General features: G+C 39.6%; 1 protein-coding gene across 1 annotated transcript in view; it reads right to left on the bottom strand.

Annotated features, from left to right (window-relative positions):
• Window positions 1-20,302, bottom strand: part of jmjd1ca (jumonji domain containing 1Ca) — a 67,584-nt gene that overhangs the window by 3,153 nt on the left and 44,129 nt on the right. The window contains 19 exon segments of the mRNA XM_042742776.1: window positions 41-171; window positions 733-823; window positions 929-1,097; window positions 1,384-1,674; window positions 1,771-1,928; window positions 3,135-3,231; window positions 3,648-3,772; window positions 3,889-3,978; window positions 4,526-4,678; window positions 4,778-5,007; window positions 5,228-5,429; window positions 5,971-8,519; window positions 8,885-9,039; window positions 11,041-12,803; window positions 13,002-13,116; window positions 13,201-13,242; window positions 13,438-13,548; window positions 13,630-13,754; window positions 15,881-15,986. Coding sequence (XP_042598710.1) covers window positions 41-171; window positions 733-823; window positions 929-1,097; window positions 1,384-1,674; window positions 1,771-1,928; window positions 3,135-3,231; window positions 3,648-3,772; window positions 3,889-3,978; window positions 4,526-4,678; window positions 4,778-5,007; window positions 5,228-5,429; window positions 5,971-8,519; window positions 8,885-9,039; window positions 11,041-12,803; window positions 13,002-13,116; window positions 13,201-13,242; window positions 13,438-13,548; window positions 13,630-13,754; window positions 15,881-15,986 — 6,703 coding nt within the window.

The raw sequence follows: 20,302 nt of genomic DNA, 5'->3' as shown, positions 1-20,302 counted from the left end.
CACAACAGCACTGTCAGTAAGTACAGGAAAGAAAGAATACCGTGGGCGCAGCAGAGGCGAGGACCAAGGTCAGGTCGAATGAAGAAGGAAGGCAGATGTGAGGCCAGGTTCAGATGTGCCTCTGGGTCTGTGTACTCTGGTACCGGCAAAGACTTCATCACATCATGATATCTGAGGTGGGGGAAAGCATTACATCATCAAATTCCCTTGTCTCAAAAATATAAAACCTCATTACACACCATAAAACAATGTGATTTTTTTTTTTAAATGAAAATATAGAATAGCATTACACATCATAATAAGGAGTACAATGGTGTTTACTTTATAATTGTGTGGTTTAAAGTGACTTGATGGTTTAATACAATTTAAGCATGTTTTTTGTGATTTTAATTCCAATTTATTTTCAAATCAAGAATCAATGTAGAATCTGATGGACGTATGTGTAAAAAATAAAGAGCAATTCTGCATTTTTCATTAACTGGAAGACTGACTGTCATTTATCACTAGAAATCTATTTCTCTATGGAGAAATTCAAACGTCTTTATTTCTTGAACTTCTTGTACTCTTTTTCTACATCTCCAAGTTCCAAGCTTGAGAAGAGGTTTATTCAAATACTGGTGAAAGTTTATTCAAATCGAGGAAGCATTAGCAGTACAAAGTGGTATTCTATGCAAATTCTAGTGAAGTCTGAAAGACAACATATGCTTCAAATGTTTCCAAGGGTGGCAATACCTGGCAGGCATGAGGGCCAAAAACTCCTCCCCTGATGGCCAGTCTTTCAGTCTATACACCACTGACTCCCCTTTATCAGATTTAGGTCTCTCTGTGGGTCACATACACAAGAATGCAAATAACATTTAGTCCAGAGTCAAACAGCAAAATCATATTCAGCAAATCAGAATAGAATTTTAAGTACTTAATCACTCACTTGACACATCTTCAAAACCATCCCAGAACTCCTTGACCTTGGAGTTTGTGACGCTCCCATCTCTGCAATTGTAGAGGTCACTATGAAGGCTGGAGAACTCACGGCTGAAGTGCTCAGGCTTCCACAGATTAGCATTCAAACTCTTGTGCAATCCGGACACCAGCACTGGCTAAAGAGACATTAAACCAACTACAGCTTCAGAAGCATACAATATGAAGATTCTTTTTACTTTGTGTTTTCATCCAAGAAGCCCCTTTGAATGTCTTAGTTTAAAATAATCAAAATCAGTGGTTACTTTTAGGTAAATAAATCTCAAGAGGTTTCATCCTGTCAATCCTAATTTTTACAGAAAGTAAAACTGTAATTCACTGTAACTTCTCTTATGAGTTAATTTCCTTTTCACCCAGTATCTGTAGAGATATAGTTAATACTCTACTAGCGTGAGCATTACAAACCTGCTCTTGTGTCCAGTTCTCTTTGAACAGTCTTTGGTTGCCTTGGTGAAGGTGATCTTTGAGCCAAAGCAGCCGGTGGTTTCCTAGCCAATCGTGAGGGACAATGGTGTGGTGATCAGCCAATAGGCTTTCATCAAGCTTCACACCCTCTGGCCGCTGCCCCGCCTCCCCTTCTGGCAGCGAATCCTGATTCAGCCCCACCCTGGCCATCTTTGTAGCAGGAATCTTATTTTCTACTACAGAAGCAATGATGTCATCCAGGATGTTGGGCACGCGAGTCTTTTGGGCTACCTGAAGCATGAATAGAGTTTGTTACAAGTCATACAACTAGTTTAGTTATCATCATCATCTTATATTCTTGTATTTACCAGTCTATATAACGCTAACCTGTTCAGACAAGTTGTAAACTGGTGCAAAAGCACCTCCAGTGGCCCCGAGACGCAACTTTCCAGCTGTGGAGGTCAAAAGGTCACGCAATGTTGATCCTTGCTCGGGGCTCGTGGACTTCCTACTGTGAGCTTCAATACCATCACACCTTGCCTTCTCTATAAACAAGAGGAAACAACACGTCAAGAGCATTTTATTCAGAAAGTACACAGAATTAGCCAGAGTTGTGTCAAAACCAGGCAAATTAGGAAATTACCAGCGGCAAAAATAAAGTGACACAAACACAGCCTCACACAACACATCTGAGGTTTAATACACTATGTGGAGGACATATTTTGGACCAATGACATTTCATGGTTGGCAGGGCTACCTTCATGTTGTGAATGGTGATGTCAATCAATTAAAAAAAATTAACTAATTAACTAATTTTTGAAATTAATCATGATTAATCCCACCTAACAGTAAAGTTTTTAAATACACTTTTATACTGCAATAATTTCACATTCAATCTTCAAATTAATGTAGAAACAACATAAAGACAGTATATTTTTTATATTTGTTTAATGGCATCCCTTTTTTTATGACAGAAGGTGAGTATCACTAAAACCAATACTGATGTCTCTATGAAATTCTTTTTTCCCCCTTATATTTAACCAATGCCTATATGTAATGTTGACTATATTAATGTCACTGTATAAATGAGAGCTATCGATTTGAACAGTTATAAGACTTCAATCTTCACATAAACCCATTATAAAAATGTCATACTGTATTTACCTGTGCCTTTCAGTAAGTATATACAGAAAAAGTTTGTCAAACACTAAATTTTAACTTAAATACAGATCAATCCTTAAAGCTTCAAAACTTATTTCCTCTTTTTTCTTTTGTTCTTCGATTAACAGACATCGCAGCAGCTGGGATATTAGGTTATTTGGCTGCTATTACTTTAAGAACTGCCGCTGCTGAACGTGAAGCTGATCTGACACGCATGCTTGTAGTTTTATTTGCGCTTTAATACAAAATAATACAGGCTACAGAGTGCGTCCCCCTATTTATGTGTGCAATTGAAGAGCATGCACTATGTGCTTCGAGCACAGTATAACAGCTGACAGGACAGAAAAAAAAAAAAATGTTTACTGACATGTAGCCTGACAACATTTTTTACGCCGTTAAACTGGAAAAAATTTATTGCCTTCATTAATGCTCTAATTTTGACAGCACTAGTTGTGAAAAAATACAAACAACATATAAAATGTCTAGTTGTGCATTGCTTGTTGTGGACTATATTTAAATGAAAGAGAAACGAGTGCAGAATGGATGAATGATGTGTTTGGTTTAGAGTGTTTGTGTAGGACATTCCTTACCTCTTTTCTCAGTGTGTGCTTTCACTGTGACATGCGAGTTCTTCTGTTGATCTGGGATCTGCCGGCTCTTCAAGTCACTCTGATCGGTGTCTGAAAGCTGATGTCACACCAAAAACTCTTTCATAAAATGTAATTCATTCAACTATTCAGCTTCACATGCATCTAAACATTGCTGTAGCCAGATTTGAGCCCCAACACACTTGCCTGGAAGTTTCTAGTGTGTCTGAAAACCTTGATTAGCTGGTTCAGGTGTGTTTTTATTTAGGTTTGGAGCTAAACTCTGCAGGACCATGGCCCTCCAGGAGCAGCTTTGGACACGATGCAGTAGAGCATTGTGTTACCAATGCCAAAGATATGGTTTTGATTCCCAGGTAATTTATGTACTAATAAACTGTATACTTTGAATGTAATCTAATAAGCGTCTGCCAAATGCATAAACGTAAATGCAAAGTGGAACTCTAAACTTGCCAGGACATAAATAAGCCAGTACATAATGTGAAGTTGGCATCTTACTGGTGAGAGTCCGTTGGTAGTGGCTGTGCTGGGGTTGTGGGTTTTGCTGTCAGTGCAGGAACAATGGGATGGGATTCCAAACTTTTCTCTCACTGAGTGCAAAGACCTCTGCATGTCTGTCAATGCTTAGGAAAAGATGGCATTGCACTACTTTTATTATCAGGTACACATTCAAAGATGACACAAAACCATATTTGCTGTTTAGAGACATATAAGTACACAAACCTTTATCTATGCTTACCTGTTTCTGGGACAATCTGAGTAGGCATTAAGTTCTTAAAATCATGTGGCTGGTTCTTTACACATCGGACCCAGACATACAGTTCTTTATCTGAACGACAAAACATACAAATTGTCGGAAAGAGAAACTAAATAACTAGCTTAACCATTAAAACTGAAAACAGGTTTCCCACAGTTTTCCACTATTCCACTATTTTGTGGAAAGGATTTTAAAAACATTTTATATTGCACTCACAAAGAGAAATTTATAAAGGATAATATTTTAAAATAAAAATGCATTTTTTAAAATTATAGTGTCTATAGAAATTGTATTTGATCAATTTAGATGAAATTTTTATTTACATTTTATATTTTAATTTAAATGTACCTGTAGTTTTTTTTATAAAAACAATTTCCATCACCTTTCTAATCCTGAAAATCACAATTTTAAAATTTCTTAATTTTTCCATATTTTCCATGACCATGGGAATCCTGTTAGCAAGACCTTGTTGGTGGACAAACAATAACAACTCATTTTTTAACATGCTAGACCAAAACAAACTAGTCTTAACCACCTTGGATCAGAATGGAAAGTCTAAGCTGGCTTTTTTCCACAGAGGTGAAAAAAATGGAAAAACCGTGATGCATTTGCAACTGACCTTTGGCTTTCTTCTTCTCTCTGGCTTTATAGCAGTCCATGCAAACCACGAAGCCACATTTATGACAAGCCCAGTGCATGTTGAAAAGAGTGGCCTCACACGCGTCACACATCTCCCTCACACCTCTCACTGCTCGCTTCCACATGATCTGAGCTGGAGAGAGGAAAAGAGAAAGAAGACAGCAGGCCAAGATGAAAAAGACAAAATGACAAGGAGTAGACTTGGTGTATTCATCATGCCACACAAACATACTGTCTTTCTTGACCCAGGTGAAAGCAGTGTCCTCTGTCTTTATGAGCTGGCAAAACTGGTCTCCGATGAGTGCGAGGATGGATTTTGATGTCTCAAGGTCCATCTTTCTCATCTTCTTGTCCTCCTCGTCCTTTGAGCTTCCTGTCCACACTGTAACCGCCTCCTCATCTGTCTGCTCAGACACCGAAAACCCATTCACACGGATAACGCCGTTCTTACTGTACGACAGACTGAAGAGAATGGGCAAAGAATTAGTTCCTAGTTTGATGGATATGATTATCAAGTTTTAAACAAACTTGAGTGCATATCATTGAAGTCGTACTCCGCATTACTTCATAAGTCTTGAGTAAATATCGCACCAATGATGACACACAAATAAACCCCAAATAAAGTGCATCACAGGGAGTTCACATATGTCCAAGAACAGTGCCAACAGCATTAAAGACTGACCGTCGGAAGTAGTAAAATCGGCAGAAGACGGGTGAGATGGCAGGCTCCTGAGATTTACGTGAGCGATCCAAGCGACACTCTCTGCACTTCTGCACGTTGGGCCCGATCTCTGCACACGAGTCGTCTTGTAAGAACGCTTCTCCAGTTTGCTTGAGCTTCCTCACCTTCCTCCAGTCTTTCAGCACAGAGCGAGGGATGCCATCTGAGACAGAAATAACATAGCTGAGCAAAGTACTAATTTGTATCTCAGTGTTAGTTTGAATATGCATGATCTGAATTGTCATGGCTTTCATTCCCGGTTCTGAATGCCATGGTGAAACTGATACTCAGTTACATTTTGGCAGAAACACACAGTATGCATAATTATTCAGCCATTCAATCTTGCTTAAACGCAGCTGATATCGGATAAATTACTGAATACTGCAAAGGTGCATTATTTTCCTATTCATATTTCCTAGGCATTGGAGAATAATCTACTATAAAGACCAATCAGGTTTGAGATGACTTGATACTGAAACATTTGATTGAAAAAGAAGCATTAAAAAAATGGGAAAAAAAAGTGAAAAAGCCAGTATAAAGCAATATAAACATACTGACTATATTTGACACAAAATATAATTGACACTCATTCTCTGTGGAGTTTATCAGTGTTAATATCAATGACAACGTTTTGATGTTCTAAACATTAACATTTTCTTTGGGTCTAAACACACATCAGCATTTAAACAGGTGGAAAAACTCACTGCTGTTAGCGAGTCTCTGTTGATGCTTATCCTTTGCACTTTGCAGAGTTCCATTGGGTTTGGCCTTTTCCTCTTCTTCCTCCTCCTCCTCCTCTACTTTCTTCTTCTTATTGAGGTCATTCTTTTTTTTTTTAAGAGGGGTTTTGGTGTGTTTTTTAAATCTTTTTTGTTATACAACTCTCTCTTTTTTTTTGGGGGTGTCTTCTACTCTCTCTGTGTCACCGCTGGACTCTAATGGCCGTTTCTCACCTCGTTTCTCCCTCTCAGGCTTCATATGAACCAGGGTTGATCGTTTTTCAAAAGATTTCTTGTCCTCTACAAAAGGCTCCTTACCCTCGAGCTTTCCATTTCTGTCCAAGACGGGTTTAACCTCTTCTAAGGAAGACTTCTTGCCCACTGTCACTGGTTTCTCATCGGCCATGACGGATTTTTTGTCCTCTGAATTGAAACTTAGAGCATTACTAGCAGACTTTCTATCCTCTAAACCAGACTTCCTGTTCTCTTGAGTCTTCTTGTTCAATATTTTGGACTTTCTGCTGTCTAGGGAGGGATCTTTATCCTCCTGACTGAACCCATTATCCACCAGTCCGTTAACTTTCTGTTTGATTGGCACAGAGATGCTTGTGCTGGTCAACGTTACAGCTGTCTTAGTGCCATCTACTGATTGGGAGACTGTGCTGCCTCTGTCTTGCTCAGAATGGCGGGTCAGCCAGGCTTTTTTCAGTTTATGGTAGTTGTTCTGACCAGATTGAGATTGGTTGGTTACGGCCGAAGCAGGCGCCAGCTCATTGGTTAGTAAACCTTGTTTGGGTGTCGGCACAGGGCTGGAAGTCCCTGATGCCAGTTGGACACATTCAGAAGAACTAGTGTTGAATACAGGCTCTTTTTCTCTTCCTGATGCATGTGCAGAACACACAGGGTGTGTAGTGAGCGTAGTGCAAGACCCACACCTGCTATTTGAGAGGTGAGAGGTATGTTTCATAGCGTTTGAAGGATGTATAGTGTGTTGAGGCTGAATTATATGTGTGTTATGTCTAGATTCAGCAATAGCTAGTCCAGCTCTGTGTTTCTTCAGGTGAGGGAAGTCTCTAGAAGTGCAACAAGAGGTGGTAGAGGACTCCATCTTCGGTTGAACAGCACCAGTCTCTCTCCTCTTGCAGTGTTCTGCGATTAGGTCTATCCTAGAGCGTGGAACATTCATATTTGTTAAGGGTTGAGCTGTGTTAATAGGTTTAGTTGTCATATTTATGGGTGCACTGAGATCTCCCTTTTGGGCTGTCATGTTGATGGGGTGAACAGTATCCAGAGGGGTCCACAGGACACCTCTCTTATGCTGAACACCGCTCTCTTTTGAGTGTGGGTTGGACATACTTTCCAATGGTCTTATGTAGCCACTCTGCATCTGGGAAACTGAGCTGTCAGACACTGTGTAACTTATTGTTGTATGTGTGTGGTTTGTTGGACGTACAATGACTGACGCAGTGGCTGACTGTGGTTTGACTACACCTCCATTTGTTGTGTGTCCACCACCCACTTTCTCTCTGCCATACATGACTCCACCCCATTGGGTATCGTAGGCTTGTAACGGCATTGTTGCTTTCTCTGGCACAAGTCTTTTCCCATCTAAGGCGACATGTTTGAGTTCAGGCAACAAGGTGGGTGGCCTCTGTTGCTTCTGAGCTATTCCTGGCAAGCTCATTGGCTGGATGGGTGTGAGAGTGGGCGGGGACAATTTGCCATGTCCAGAGTCTTTTGAAACCACAATGGTTGGTGCCGGAGGGTGAAAAATAGGCGCACGGTGGAGTAAAGGCACATTGCGTGGAGAAGAGGAGATGAGAGAAGAGCCTGGCCCCCTTCTCTCCACAGCCGCTACCTCTACTGCTTCCATGGAAGATGCTTTATGAGCCAGTTGCTCTGAGATCTTTCCCAGCAGACCTTCTTCTTTCTCATGGTGGCGCTTAACAAGAGGCGGAGGTCTGGCTCTCATTGAGACCTGTGAGCTGGAGGAAGTTAAGAGGGGGGTGTTGCTGGCACTGAGCCTCTCATAGAGTTCTTTGCTGGCTGGCACTCTGCGCTGTGGAGGCTTGTTCTCCACACTGTTAGACAGAGAGGCAAAGTAGCTGCTCGAAGTGAGGGTTGGGGTGGGATGGGCCGACCGTGGCCGGGGAGGTAAAATGTGTCTGAATGCATGCACATCTCTCTCTCTTTCTCCTTCTCTGTCTCTGTCCATCTCTCTCTCCCTCTCCTTGGCAGATGTGGGGTTTCTAGGGTATCGTGGTTCCCTATCTGATCCCAGTTTAGCAGTGAATGGTGCCACCTCACTGCTTTCCTGAAGAATGCGGCGGTTCTCTTCCTGGTAGCGGTTAGGTCTCTCTCCTGTGAGATCATAAACAACAAGTGGCTGTTTGGTTCGCCTTGGGGAGGATTCAAGGGCGACTGGGCAGTAAGTCTGCCCATTTTTGCTTGCTGCTGTGTGGAGACGCTCCTGTTCAGACTTGAGGTGAGTGTGGATGAGTGTGCTCTCAGTGACAGCTCTTCTATCCAGCTCTCTAGAAACAAAAACATCAGGAACGAATGTGGAAGAGAGCTTGTCAGTATGCCTGATAAGTAAGATATAATTAACAGTGGACCATAGGAAATTAATTCAAAATTAATGCACACAGTTAATGCACACCCCAGGTTGGTAATGTGAGTTTTAATAATTTAACAGTCAGGTCTCATTTTAGACTACCATTACTAGTTTGTAAAGAATATAGTGAAGTGATATGAAAGTGTAGTGTTGTAAATAACCACTTATAGAAAATAACACACAGCAACATCCGTCAGTCCTTTACAAAGCAACAATGTTGTGTTATTTAAGGCACATAAATTATATAAAGTGGGAAAAGTGTGTAGGAGTTAGCTGAAAACTTACTCTGTGGTTTTGGAGGAGGGTGTGCAATGTTGAGTGTTCCTAGACACTCTCTGAGGGTCTGCACTGGAGGGTCGGATGGGCAGAGGGGGTTGCAACCCTTGACCGTCTGCATTAGTAACAGCGGTGGGCTGAGAAATCCAAGGGCTTGGGGTGTTCTGTTACCACACAGACAAACATACAGTGTTTCAAACAAATTTATAGGACCTGTTTTGGTTTGGTATAGAGATTCATCTCTATCTATCAAAGGACATCAAAGCTTAGGGAGATAATATGAAATAAAATCTGAAATAAATTTAAACACAGTGTGCAAGGACGTAAGTCAATCCCTTCCAATACAAGATCATTCTTTGTGTGTACACTCTCGCACACATTGAGAAACACAATCTTATTTATATCTTGTTTATATTCATAGTACACGTAAAGATGAATAGGTGGTTTACAGACAACTCAAGGATGTCCTCCTGATACCATATGAATAAAACAAAGGCGGGGAGAGTCTGCTGCCTGGAGGACTTTCTTTCAGTTCATTATTCTTTTCATTGCTTGCGGTAGCTTTCTTTTTCATTTTCTTGTTCCCTAGTCTCCTTTCCATCTCTATTCAGCCTGTCGCATTTCAAACAACCCACTGCAATATACGTCCATAATACCATAACCTGCCTCTTGATGCTTTATTTAGGCTTAAAAACTAAACCAGACAATATTACACAATCGTCATTGACTTGTATGACATCCTTATAAAATCCAGAGGAGCCAGCATAATACCCACTATGTCTACAGCAGAATTAGCAGAAAGGGAGCTCTCTTCCAGTATGCACACCTCAGGGGATATGCTCTGCTTCGTCTAGACTTCTCCCTGACAATCTGAGGTTTAGCTATGATCTCATAAGTACCATAACAACTAGACAAATATCATTATCTGTATACATAACGCCATGAATAACACAAAGCATGTGCTACCAATACAACCTATTTTGACTTTAAAAGACTTGAAGGGATAGTTCACACAAAGATTAAAATTCTGTCATTAATTACTCACCCTCATATCGTCCCAAACCTGTAAGACCTTCGTTCATCTTCGTAACACAAATTAAGATCTTTCTGATGAAATCCGAGAGCTTTCTGACCCTGCATAGACAGCAACACAACTGCCACATTCAAGGCCCAGAAAGATAGTAAGGACATCGTTAAAATAATCCATGTGTCATCAGTGGTTCAACCGTAATTTTATGACGCTATGAGAATACTTTTTGTGTGCAAAGAAAACAAACAAATAACAACTTTATTCAACAATTTTTCTTTTCCGCATCAGTGTCCAGCACCATTCACGACAGTACCACGACACATGCGTATGCATTCTTCTGCTTGAAAACAATTCATAGTGGTAATGCTGCAGAAGAGCAGAACTGTTGAATAAAATCGTTATTTCTGTTTCCTTTGCACACAAAAAGTATTCTTGTAGCTTCATAAAAATTACAGTTGAACCACTGATGTCACATGAAATATTTTAACGATGTCCTTCCTACCTTTCTTGGCCTTGAATGTGTCAGTTGCTTTGCTGTCTATGCAGGGTCAGAAAGCTCTCGGATTTCATAAAAAATATCTGTTTCCCGAAGATAAACAAAGGTCTTACAGGTTTGGAACGACATGTGGATGAGTAATTGACAGAATTTTCATTTTTAGGGTGAACATTCCTTTTAAAAATCCACTATAGTGTTACTTTTTTTTTTTTATTGTTATGACTGTCTATGATCCACCTATTCCTGAAAGGCCATATCCATGCAGGCTTGCTGGGATCCCAATGAATGCAGAGAAACACCCAGGACTGATGGGCAGACAATCACAGGGCAAACACACAGATACATCCAACTCACATCTACAGATAATTCAGTGTCCAATTCACCTATCCTTCATGTCTCTGGATTGTGGGGGGAAATGAAGCACTGAGAAAACATGCAAACATCACACTGAAAGGCCTTCTGGCTACCTACTGAGCCACCATGTCACCCACAGGAGTCATAGGAGCCCTCAAACCCTGTTCCCCACAAGCTCTTTGTGTCAGAGCAACAAACTCTGTGACACAGCTCTTAATGGGTTTAATATCTTATCTGACACCAGAATGTGGGATGTGCATGCTAGAATTGTGTGAGGACACTTACACTCCTCACGCTGCTGTCAGAGATGCCAGCACCATCTGGGTGTGTCCATTTGGATGCTTGCAGACCCAGTCCAGGGTAGCTATGGGCTCCGTTGGGGAAAGGAGGCCACAGGAGGGGATAGAGACCAAGAGGTGCCAGAGGAGCTGCACCAGAGGTCTGGCCCAGAAGAGATGGGTTACCTGGAAGAGCAAAAGGATGATGGGGAAGTCCCAGAGCTCCGATACGAGGATGTCCAGACAAGAGTGCAGGAGGCAGGAGGGACGGGAGGAGGTGCGGATGAGGGATGGTTGAGTGGGGTGTGCTCAGGGAGCAGAGGGGAGGCTGGGAGTGGAGGGGAATAGGTGAAAGGTGTGCAGGGTGAGGGGAGGGACTCAGTAGCTTGCTATGGGAGGAAGCAGGGGTAAGGCTGGGAGAGCTGGAGGAGGGAGAAGGCGTCTTCAGGTGGTGTTTGGGGTTTGGGGGTGTGTGAGGGGGCTGAATGTAGGTGGGGTGGGCCTCAAGCTCCGTCCTGAATAGTGCGGGGTCTCTGTAGATAGTGAAGGGCTCCTTCCTGTCCACAATGAGGGGACTTCTGGTGGACTTGTCTGGAGTGGGAGTGCGATTAGGCATACGGGAAGGAGAATGTGTTGGGGTTCTGGATCGGTTTGGGGTTGGAGAGGGAGTCTGAATCAGGACTGGAGTTGTGGAGCAGGTCATTTTGGGATTGGATGACATTTTAAGGCAGCTAAGAGTTCTGTCCATAGATTTAGCCAAAGGAGCAGCATTCTTCAACAGGCCAATCTCTAGAGATGCACTCTGCTTCTGTCTGGATGTCTCCCGTACAGTCTGAGGCTTAGATATGATCTCAGGAGAGGAGCAAGGACTGGTGTGCACACTAGGCTTGTGGGTAGCATCCAAGGAAGTTACAGGTCCATATTCTGCATTCACAGTTGCTGGAGAACAGCTCTGTTTAGAATCTACATCCTCCTCTTTGTTGCAAGGTATTACTGGAGAACAAGGCGGTAGTCCTCTAGGCTCCTCTTCTACTGGGACTGCATTGTCACTGCTGGCTTCAGAATGGGGAAATTCTGACCTCCTGACCTCTGATTGGTTAAACTCTGACCCCCTAGGCTCTGCATGGGTGAACTCTGACCCTTTGACCTCTGGATCATTCGTCGACATCTCGTGCTCAGCCTCTGCTCCTTCACACTCCAAAGGTGATGCGTGTAGCAGCACACATGTGGCTTCCATGGAGACCAGCTGCTCACTCTCTTGGGACGCCAAAAGCGCAGACACGGCCTCCGAGTCCTCTCGAGATGCCCCCTCACTCCTGTCCTCTATTTCTGTCATCCCTCCATCACCTTTCTCTTCTGATTTCCCACCACTAACAAGAGCACCAGACTCCGGTGCATCAGTGTTCCTGAATGCTCCATTGCAGGATGCACTAGGGGAATCAGATGGAGAAGTTTTTCCCATATTCTGAGTCTTGCTATCTCCTAATTGGTTAGCTGAAGGTTCCCCACCTCTATGGGAGGGGTTAACCTCACAGTCCAATGGCCTCTTTGAAGTGTAATGCTGTTTCAGCTGTCTCTTTGATCCTGAATCCGAGGATGAATCCTGCACTCTGCAGCTGGAATTTTCGGAATCGCTGTTCTCTGACAGGTCGGACACACTGCCTGCTTTCAACCTCTTTAACCCACATCTATTTCTCTGCTTGTCATCTTTTTCCTCATCTTCTTTCCTCCTTTTTCTCTCACCATTGCTGTTTTTCGATTTGGAAGTATCTAAAAAAATAACAGATCAATAATACTGATTTAGAAAAAGCTACACAGCTACTGTACATGAAAGACTCTCATTAACACTTTGTAAAAATCAGCACTCTATATCAAGCTAATGTCATAAATCTGAATCCAGCTAAACGCAATTTAACACAGATAGAGCTCTTAATATCATTATAATCAGTATCCATGGCTACAGCTCACCTCTTGCCTCATCACTCCTCTTTTCAACTCTCATGCCTTCCTTTTCATCCTCTTCCATGCTGCAGTTCTGTGTGCTCATCTCAGACTGATGCTGCCCTGGCCTGGAGCTGCACACTCAGCAATGAGACAGAGCGTTTTTAACTAGAGTATGTAAAAGTATACTGCTATGATGGATTTGGAAGTGTTTTAAAGTCTCTACCTGGTCATTTGTTGTAGTGTTGTTTGATATGCTTCCTGTGCCCTGGAAGCAGATTTAAAAGAGGTAATGAAGACACAAACACAAACTTGACATCTAAATGAGGACATACCATAGACTTCGACTGCAATATAATTTGTCATATTTACCATACTTTTGAGGACAATTTTGTCCTGCAATTAGTATATGCACACATATTCCAAAATTAATGTCTATACTCACAAGAAAAATCCTATTGACCTTGGTGATATGTGATTTGCGTTTTGACTTGTCTCCCATCAGCGAGGAGTGGGTGATATCGTCCAGCAGCATCATCTGAACCAGCGACGGATCTACATTCATCTCCCGAACTTTTGAAGGGGAAAAAAATAACTTTTTTACATAATCTTACTATACACAGCCTGATATCTATGTGTGTTTATGTGGTCTCACCTGGTCAGTTATGACAGTTACGGTTCTGTTGTTCTGGTCGTGATGTGTGATAACTCCAGACAGCCACTGGGCTTTGGACTCCAGTCTGAACACTTTCACTCTCAGGCCCTTTAGAGAACAAGCACCTGTCGCACAAAAGCAAATATCACACACACAAGAAAGAACTACCACTCACAAAAATCTCACTCTCATCCTCAAATCACCATTAAAATCAAATTATAAACGCACTCATGACACGTTAGTTCTTAAATTACAAGTTTGACCCATAAAATTAACAATATATAGTATGATGTGGCAGCATTCATATTAATGCACCAGTGCTTCACATTACTGCACCAGTAAGGTAAACAAACTATATAACTTGGCAGAAGAATTAGTTAAAATTATTATCAATAAAATTAATTATTTATCAAATTTGGTCGTCTTTTTTCATATTTCTGTTGTGACCTGTTAACTATTTGTCTAGTCTTGGAAATAACCCTGTAATGCATGGCATCTTGTGGCTATTTGCCATCTTCTAAAAATGCTTTAGATGTAAACCTTAATTGAATAAGGCAAAATTAAAATTGTGATGAACGTGATTTTGATTCTACATGAACATGTCAACTTAATCGTGAACAGCCACATTCGCACTGCATCTAAACCAGACACGATGCAGTACGATTCTAGCGACAAGCAATTTCTCTATAAATACCAGACATAACAAGCCATGACAAAATCAATCATACATCTAAGCCAATAAGCAAGCGCTGTCTTGCACTCACCACAAGATGAGTATATACTTTAAAAAAACCTAAACCATTTCAACATGATTTCAAATACATATTCATTGGCTATGTATTTAAATACTACTTTTATCATGGATCGCACTTATTTGTTCACAGTGTTGGGGAGTAACTAGTTACGTTATTTAATTACAAAATTAATCTAACTGTAATCCATTACAGTTACCCATACCAAATTGCACTAAAATATGAGACACCAATGTTTCAGGAGTTTAGGACAGAATAGGACACAATGCTTATGTTTTATTTCCTATTTGGGTTTATGTATAGGCTTTATTTATTTTAACATTAACTGTTTTTTCCAAGGCATTGTTAGATGCCAGTGTTTCCTCTCATAGCTATGCAAAGATTAGATTTTAAAAACAGTGTCAAAGCTATTAAACTATTTCTTGTTATGACTTTAAATCTGTATTTAATCTCAGAAAGCTCTCAAAGTAAAAAGAGGTGCTAATGTCTGATTTTGTGGCATCTGTGGTTTAAAATTACTACTGTAAGGTTAACCCTGCCTGTTTGTGAAAATTATTAAAATTATTATTACTATTATTAACAGTTAAAAACGTTTTTTAGAAGTTTATAAATGTAATCGAAAATGAAATGTAATCAGTTACATTACTTTAAAAAATAAATGAAATCGTTACACTGCTTATTACATTTTAAATAGAGTTACTTTGTAACCTATTACATTTCCAAAGTAACCTTCCCAACACTGTCTGTTCATTTGGATATCACAGTTTGAACATTTTTGTTTTCTTTATTTTCAAGATCCGAGGTAAATTATACATTGTCGCATTCAATATGGTTATTTCAGTCATGCACAATGATAATCTAACTATAGTTTAACCCCTTTAAGATTATACAAAGCACATAATCAGCACCTGAGATCATCACTGTGATTAGACGCTGTTTATATGTTCTTGTTCCCACCCACAATCAGTGTCACAGAAATTGAAAGCATTTCTAAAGTATAATCCTTTAGAATATTTGTTGTGTATAACTGTTGTGGCTGGTTAGGACAAAAACTGTGATTAACATAAAACTTTTTATTGTGTGTTTTATTTTATTGTGAGGTTATTTTGATTACTAATAGTAAATGTGAACTTTTAAACAGTATTATCTTGTAACATTCTGCTGTAGTATTTTTAACACAGTTCTCTGCCTTGTGTTGTGACAGAGAAAATTAAAAAAGTAATGGCCTCTCGTGGCTGATAGCTTTATTTGAAACCAGTCAAACATGAGCGCTAATGAAGATACTGAATATGCTAAACCCTCTGTGTACTCTGCTGTTTGACAGTCAGGCTTCAAACAGTCAACTCCGAGTTGATCCTATTTCTCAAACATCCTTATCAAACGCAAACTAACAGAACAGATACCACAAACAAACCAAATCACAGGATCCTCACACAGATCAGCATTACAAAGGTCTTTCCTCTGAAGAATGAAAGCAGAGAGATTGTAGGATATAATACCTTGCTGAAGAATGTTCTGGAATTGGTTTTGTTTGAGCCAGGCCTGGACCTGTTCCTGCAGAGACGGATCATCTCTCACAGCTGGATTTCCACCATCCACTTCATCCTTTAACAGCAAAACAACATAGCTTGAGACAAGTTCTGGTTTTCTTTCCTTTTTTGAGGAGTGCTGAAAATTGTATCTGTTATGATCACACCGAAGGCTCCAAAAGCAAAGATGAAGATGAAGGAAAGCAACAGTTGCACACCAGACAGCTTCATATGGGGGAGGAACACTTTAGAGAGACGGCGTTCTCACACACACACAGGATTACACATGGCATTACTCATCCATGTACACAATAGACACACCTCCTCACTGTACACACACTCAAGACTGGAAATTACGTTATGGTAGTGTGCGAGGGATATTTCAGCCGAACTGCAGCTGAACTCCCAAAACCGCTTCCTGTTACACACACACACAGCAAATAAACACAGGAAACACAGAGGCTACATATCATTTCCAATAAATATTACATCACACATCTCTCTCTTTGTCACTTCCATCCAGTACGCTACAGAGATCACGAGTCCTGACACGCCACGCCTGACAGCACACCTGTAAACACACTCCCACACATACACGCTCTCTACTCGTCTCGCGTTTACATTTGACCTTCTCCCCCTCAGGATTCAAGTTTATCTTTTGCTCTTGAGTAAGTCAGTTTTTTGTTTGTGACAATAGCTGCTAATTGTATGTGAATGTATAAGAAAAAGAAAATTAATACGTTACAAATTAATACATTATATATTAATTAATAATATCAATAAGCAATATGTTATATAATATATATAATTATTTATTATTAATCATTAAAACTGTCAGTAATTAAATATATTGTATTTATATATTTATAATTAATTCCATATATTTTATATATTTATATAATATTCAAAAACAGCAATAAGTAATAGCATTTATGATCAAATATATAATTATTTTATTGCATTTATTATTTATCATTAATTATTAAAATAATTCAAAATATTATATATTATTATACTCTCTATTCTAATTCTATTCTTTAAAAAAAAAAAAACTTGCCCCTTTTAGGCTTGCACTATATTCATTTACTAACTAATTGTTTTCTTTAAAATAAATAAATAAATAAATAATAATAACACTAGCTTCTCTAATCTTCTTGTATTCTATCTGTTTTCTTTTTATTTATTAAACAATAAAAAGGGGCCTCTAACACTAATATATATATATATATATATATATATATATATATATATATATATATATATAAACCTTGCTACGTGTACTGTGTTAAGCTAACTGAGACTTGTTATATCACTTACATATCATTGCTCTTTTGTTGATTTTGATTGCTTCCATTGTCCTCATTTGTAAGTCGCTTTGGATAAAAGTATCTGCTAAATGAAATGTAAATGTATAATTTGTTAAAATTATAAAACATTTATTAAAATATTTTTATTGTATTGTTATGTTTTACTATATTATTAAAACTTAATTAATTAATCAAAGCACTTTGAATTGAGATAATGAGTGGAGGAGTTAAAGAAGACTTCCATTGATCTTTTTATTGTGGAAAAAGCAGTCAAATTCAATAACTCTCTCTCTGTCCATCAGTCTTCATCTGGCTAGTCTAATGTCTCAGTCCAATTTCTCCTCTGTGACTCATATACAACTGACCCCTGAGTCTGCATCATCATCATCTTCCCTCTATCTCTCTCTCTCTCGCTCGCTCTTTCTCTCTCTCTCTCTCACACACACACACACACACACACACACACACACAAGTGTACAGAGGCTCAGGTGCAGGGAAGAGAAATCTTTCACAGCAATACTGTGAACTGTTGTGACTTCCATCTGACAGAAATAGCCAAACCAAAGAAACAAATGTGACCCTGGAGCACAAAACCAGTCATAAGTAGCACAGGCATATTTGTAGCATTAGTCAAAAATACAATGTATGGGTCAAAATTATCAGTTTTTCTTTTATGGCAAAATCATTAGTATATTAAGTAAATATCAAGTTCCATAAAGATATTTTGTAAATTTCCTACCGTTAAGATATTAAAACTTAATTTTTGATCAGTAATATGCTTTGCCAAGAACTTCATTTGGATAGGACGATTAGGTTTATTAAAATAGGACAATATTTGGCCGAGATACAGCTATTTTGTGATACATATTGTTATCGTGAAGCAAAAACTACTTATACAGTGATGTAAGATTTTGGTCATCCCACCCCTAAACATTATTAACAAGAGCTCACCGCAGTGGGGCAACGGGATCTGCTGCCGCCCAGCTGTGTGGGTGCGATGAACGTGTGTGTGTGTGTGTGTGTGTGTGTGTGTGTGTGTAAAGAGTTCTAATATTATCAGTGCATGTGTGTGAGTAAAAGAGAGAGCGAGCAGCCATCTCTGATTACTATCTGCCCTTGCATAGCAAACATAAGGCGGTGTGTTTTTTTTTTTTTTTTTTGTGTGAGTGTGTGTGTGTGTAAGTGAGCAGACTGCATGAGAGTGGGAACGAGAGAGAAGGAGAGCAGGACGGAGAGAGAGAGAGAGAGTGTGTGTATGTGTGTGTGTGTGTGTGTGTGTGTGTGTGTGTGTGTATTACTCATCCGTGCTTCAGTTCTCAGGACGAAGGGAAGACATGATTTATTCATTTACCCGCAGGCAGGTTTTGATCTCTCTCTCTCTCTCTCCCTCTCTCTAGCTCAGACTGTCTTTCTTGTCTCGCTCACACAAACATACACAGTCTCTCTCTCTGTCTCTCTCTCCCCCGCTGTTTCTATGCCTCTCTCACCTCGCACTCTATTTCTCTCTTTGACAAACACACACACAGCTCTGCTTCACTGGCCTTTAGGAGGAGGGGTAGAGAATGGAGGAGGAATGAGAGAGGAGATAATAAGACGAAGGGGATGAGGGAGGTGTGATTGGAGAGAGCGTTATGTGGGCAGGATGAAGGGCAAATTAAGCTAATGATGATGGTAAGGTTAATTAGTGTTAATTAGCGTGCTACAGCGTGGCTTTCTTTGATTGGTGGGCTGGTTTCCTGCTTTTAAAGTTCTCTAAACAATCTGAAATTCACTCACTCCATCAATCAAGACAAAACAAACACACACACATAATCAAACTTACTATGAAAACAAAAGCATCTCTGCATTTCCCTCATACATATGGAACACACACGGTCACAATCTCATTAACTCCTAAACATACACACATAAACAAACAAGTTCTAAACTTGACAGAGCACGTACACACACACCTCAGCTGACCGAGACAAAAAAGCATAACAGAGAAACACAGTGACACACTCCAGAGGACGTGTAACACACCGCAGGACAGAATGAACACGGCGCTGAGAAAATGAGATCTATTATAAATGCATTTCATTTACTCTGTTTATTCTTTATCTAATTCAGCAGCACATTTGGATATTTGAACTACAGATCGTCTGTCACTGCAAAGGCTGTGTTAACATTCATGTCTGTCTTTATGACAGCTACTTTACCCTCAAGAGCATCAAATTATCTCCATTTACGGTATTAATACTGAACCCTGGTCTTGAATATTCCAGGTAAAACACAAGCTGTAGTTCACACAGTAGAGTGTGGTGCTAACAATACCAAGGTCAAGAGTCTGATTCCTAGGGAATGCATGAACTGATATTGAATGCAGTGAGAGTCGCTTTGGACGTAAGCATCTACCAGCTGCATATGTAATGAAATGGAAAGTGAAGCTTTATTAACAACATGCATGACATTCTGTTGACCGCCAACGGCAATCATTCAGACTCATGCCTCAGAGTGTAAAAACACAAATGTGTTGACAGTTATGCAGTTACAATATATGGGTTAAGCGTACAATAGTTAAGCTTATCTTTAGCTTCACCCTGTAATATTCCTTTAGTTTATATGATTCATGTTATTCTAAAACCCTAAACCTTTTCATTAGGCAAAAGCAAGTTTTGTAGGCCACATATAATTTTAGAGTACATGACTTCAAAGTAACCAGGTTTAATGTTAGGCCATTATACAACAGTTTAATATTATTATAAAACACAAGTAAAAAAAAGAAACATTTAAACTGACTACAGTATTTTCAAAAGTTTGGGGTCAGTAATACATTTTTTTAAATTAAATTAAAACTTGCAAGGATGCAAAAGTAAAGACTTTTACATTGTTACAAAAACCTTAATTTCAAATAAATGGTATGCGTTTGTACTTTCTATTTATCAAAGAATCCTAAAAAAAAATGTATCATGATTTCTACAAAAATATTAAGCAGCCACCTTCAACATAATAATAAGGAATGTATTTTGGGCACCAAATCAGCATGGTATAATGATTTCTAAAGAATCAAGTGACAGTGAAATCTGGATTGATGCTGAAAATTCAA

The sequence above is a fragment of the Cyprinus carpio genome, chromosome B17 (genome assembly GCF_018340385.1).
Source record: "Cyprinus carpio isolate SPL01 chromosome B17, ASM1834038v1, whole genome shotgun sequence".
In the NCBI taxonomy this organism is placed as follows: Eukaryota; Metazoa; Chordata; class Actinopteri; order Cypriniformes; family Cyprinidae; genus Cyprinus; species Cyprinus carpio.
Note: the sequence above shows the minus strand (reverse complement) of the source record. Positions and strands in the feature narration are given on the sequence as shown.